The sequence below is a fragment of the Electrophorus electricus genome, chromosome 10 (assembly GCF_013358815.1).
Source record: "Electrophorus electricus isolate fEleEle1 chromosome 10, fEleEle1.pri, whole genome shotgun sequence".
Classification (NCBI taxonomy): domain Eukaryota; kingdom Metazoa; phylum Chordata; class Actinopteri; order Gymnotiformes; family Gymnotidae; genus Electrophorus; species Electrophorus electricus.
The window spans coordinates 19,117,141-19,119,856 of record NC_049544.1 but is presented as its reverse complement, the minus strand read 5'-3'; the positions used below and the strand labels follow the sequence as shown (position 1 = coordinate 19,119,856).

The window sequence follows — 2,716 nt, the reverse complement described above, 5'->3', positions numbered from 1 at the left end:
AATGTTATCAGAGTCATTAGTCATGAGTTGTTGCAGCTCTGCCCATGTACTGTAGGGCACATATATCTAGGCAGAAGGTCCATTCATATATGTAGTACAAGAATATATATTTTACATACATATATATAGTAAGATATGTGATATTTTACTTGTTTTACTTGTTTCCACAGTTCCCTGCGCTCTCTGAAAGACATTTGTGTTTGGATACCAATAAAATGCAACAGAATTCGGCTATTGTTCAGTGTGTCCATTTTCTACACTGAGAAGAAAAGGTCATTTTCTGGGCATTGATTTTGTATGCTAATGACCTGCCTCTCATTGGCCACCTCAAACAGGAGTGCGGCAGATATTGTGTACCAGTAGAGAGCTCTGCAGTATTCACAAAAGAACTCAATCATGATCAGTGCTAAGGACAATAGGCATCCATTGGTCCATACAGGTTTGAACCCTAGTTAGATCCAGAAAAAGCAGGCAGGTAAATATGTCCAACACATATTTATATTTATTTTACAATGCCATTAAAAACTTAAATATAAAAAACACTTAGTTAACAAATGCATTTTAGTGAGTTATACAAAAATGGTATCTCTATTCAATTATTACTCTATTCTTTTAACCATGGTCTCATCAGGGCCTATTGCTTGGTTTATTTTTATTGAAGGATATAGTTCTTTTTGTTCACGCAACAGGAGATGAGCATTAGTTAAATCAGTTAAGATATGTAGGAGTTTTAAACTAAGAAAAATTTTATTCTCCAGACTAAATTCATTTGCTTTGGTGGAGAGATCAAATCTTAGCAAAAATTCAGATTGTTTTTCTTAATATTTCATTATAGCCTTAGATGAAACTGCATCAGATAGTCACTGGTTTACTGCACAACAGCAACCTAAATCTGTGGGGTGAATATGTTTATTTTTCAGGTGTGTACACAGGCTGTGGTGTATATGGTGTGTGGATGGTGACTGAAGCACAAAATAAAATGTCTGGGGGCCTTTGTCATATACTCTGTAATGCAGGTCTATTGTTCTTAACCCTTCTTGTGCATGAAGTAGAGGAGACACAGCAAACATATTGAATTGCAAATACATGCAAATTGTTATTGTATCTACCAGGTGAGACACAGACTAAACAAATTGGTAATTCTGCCACTTGTCTGACTTCTCTGTAGACTGAACAAATTGTCCTAAATGCTTAACTTTTTGTAAAATTGTTACAGTGTCACGCAGAAAATGTTTTATCCTGACTTTTTCCTTTTCTTCTCTTTCTTTTTTTTTTTAAGAGATGGATTTAATTTTCTCATCTGATTTTAGCAAAATGCACCAAAAGCACTTTTGTTAGAACTTTTTTCTTTGATGAGTTTGATAAGGGTTTTCTCATCATCCCTCACTGCAGAACTGAACATTTTATGAACATGATTGTATCCATCCATTTTATGATTTTGTCACTAAATAAATCTCTATTCTGTCTTTTGGTTTCTTCATTTAGGCTGAACTCTGAAAAGACAATAGCATGTTGTTTAGCAGGGTAATTACAGTTATTTTGGAAGCCAACAGCACAAGTTTTCATTAGGCATTTAGTTGATGCTTTTATCCAAAGCAACTTACAATTATGATTGAGGGGGGTCAACAGTGGTGGGGCTCTCGCTCAGTCTCTCTCTCTAACCCCCGGCAGGAACGGTTAACAAAGGTTCTAAACACATTTTATTAAAGTGTTCATGGAATATTTTAGTACTTATAAAATCATTTAGTGTCACGCACACACAACGATTTATGACTTGTTTTCTATAGGACGTTATGCAAATTTGCAAGTTTCTACACGCAATTATACTCTAATTAGACCTACTATTAAACTCCAATTAGACTAAGTTCATTCAGTTGAGAGACGTCATAAATTGGTGATGGGAGACAGCTGCCGTCTGCTTAACGGCATGCACGCTTATCTATATCTATGCTCTTTCGGTGTACTTGTAGCTTATTAAGCAAACGTATATTCCTTAAAAGAGAACGCATTCTAAACTCTGCTGTTGCATAACCTACAGCACCAAAACTCTAAAATGACGAGTGATGGAACTAAAAAGAAAGGGAAAACTCCAAGTGACAAAAAGGCGTCAAAAAGGAAGGGGAAAAGGCGGGAAACGTATGCTGTGTATATTTATAAAGTTTTGAAACAGGTTGGTCATTTGGCTTGGCCCTAAATAACCCCGCTCACCTTCGTGTGCAAACTGTTAATTTGTAAACACGACAGAGCTCATTGTTCTGTGGGATGTGTCCGCAGGTCCATCCCGACACTGGAATTTCTAGCAGGGCTATGAGTATCATGAACTCCTTCGTCAACGACGTCTTCGAGCGTATCGCCACGGAGGCATCCAGACTGACGCTGTACAACAAGCGCTCCACGATTACCAGCCGTGAGGTGCAGACGGCGGTGCGTCTGCTGCTTCCCGGTGAGCTCGCGAAGCACGCGGTGTCGGAGGGGACCAAGGCCGTGACCAAGTACACGAGCTCAAAATGAGACGTTCGAGAGCAAAGAAGCACCGAAAGATAAAAAGCTTTTTTTTGTTTTTCTTTTTGTGACCGATTAGTTGTCAATAAACGCACAAATTCACTTTGCAACTTTTTTTTTTAACCACCCCATTCAGAAGGCTGTGTGCGCTTTAATGCGGTCAGTTCCTAAAATTTTCTCTCTCTCCGTGTGTGTGTGGATGGTCTAATGGGAA

General features: G+C 38.2%; 1 protein-coding gene across 1 annotated transcript; it reads left to right on the top strand.

Moving 5' to 3' along the window:
- The first annotated feature begins 2,036 nt into the window (after positions 1-2,036).
- Positions 2,037-2,511, top strand: zgc:92591 (uncharacterized protein LOC436997 homolog). Its single transcript, XM_027020320.2, has 2 exons — positions 2,037-2,170; positions 2,275-2,511. The coding sequence occupies exons 1-2, from the start codon at positions 2,054-2,056 to the stop codon at positions 2,509-2,511; spliced, it is 354 nt and encodes a 117-aa protein (XP_026876121.1). The 5' UTR covers positions 2,037-2,053.
- The last annotated feature ends 205 nt before the right edge of the window (positions 2,512-2,716 follow it).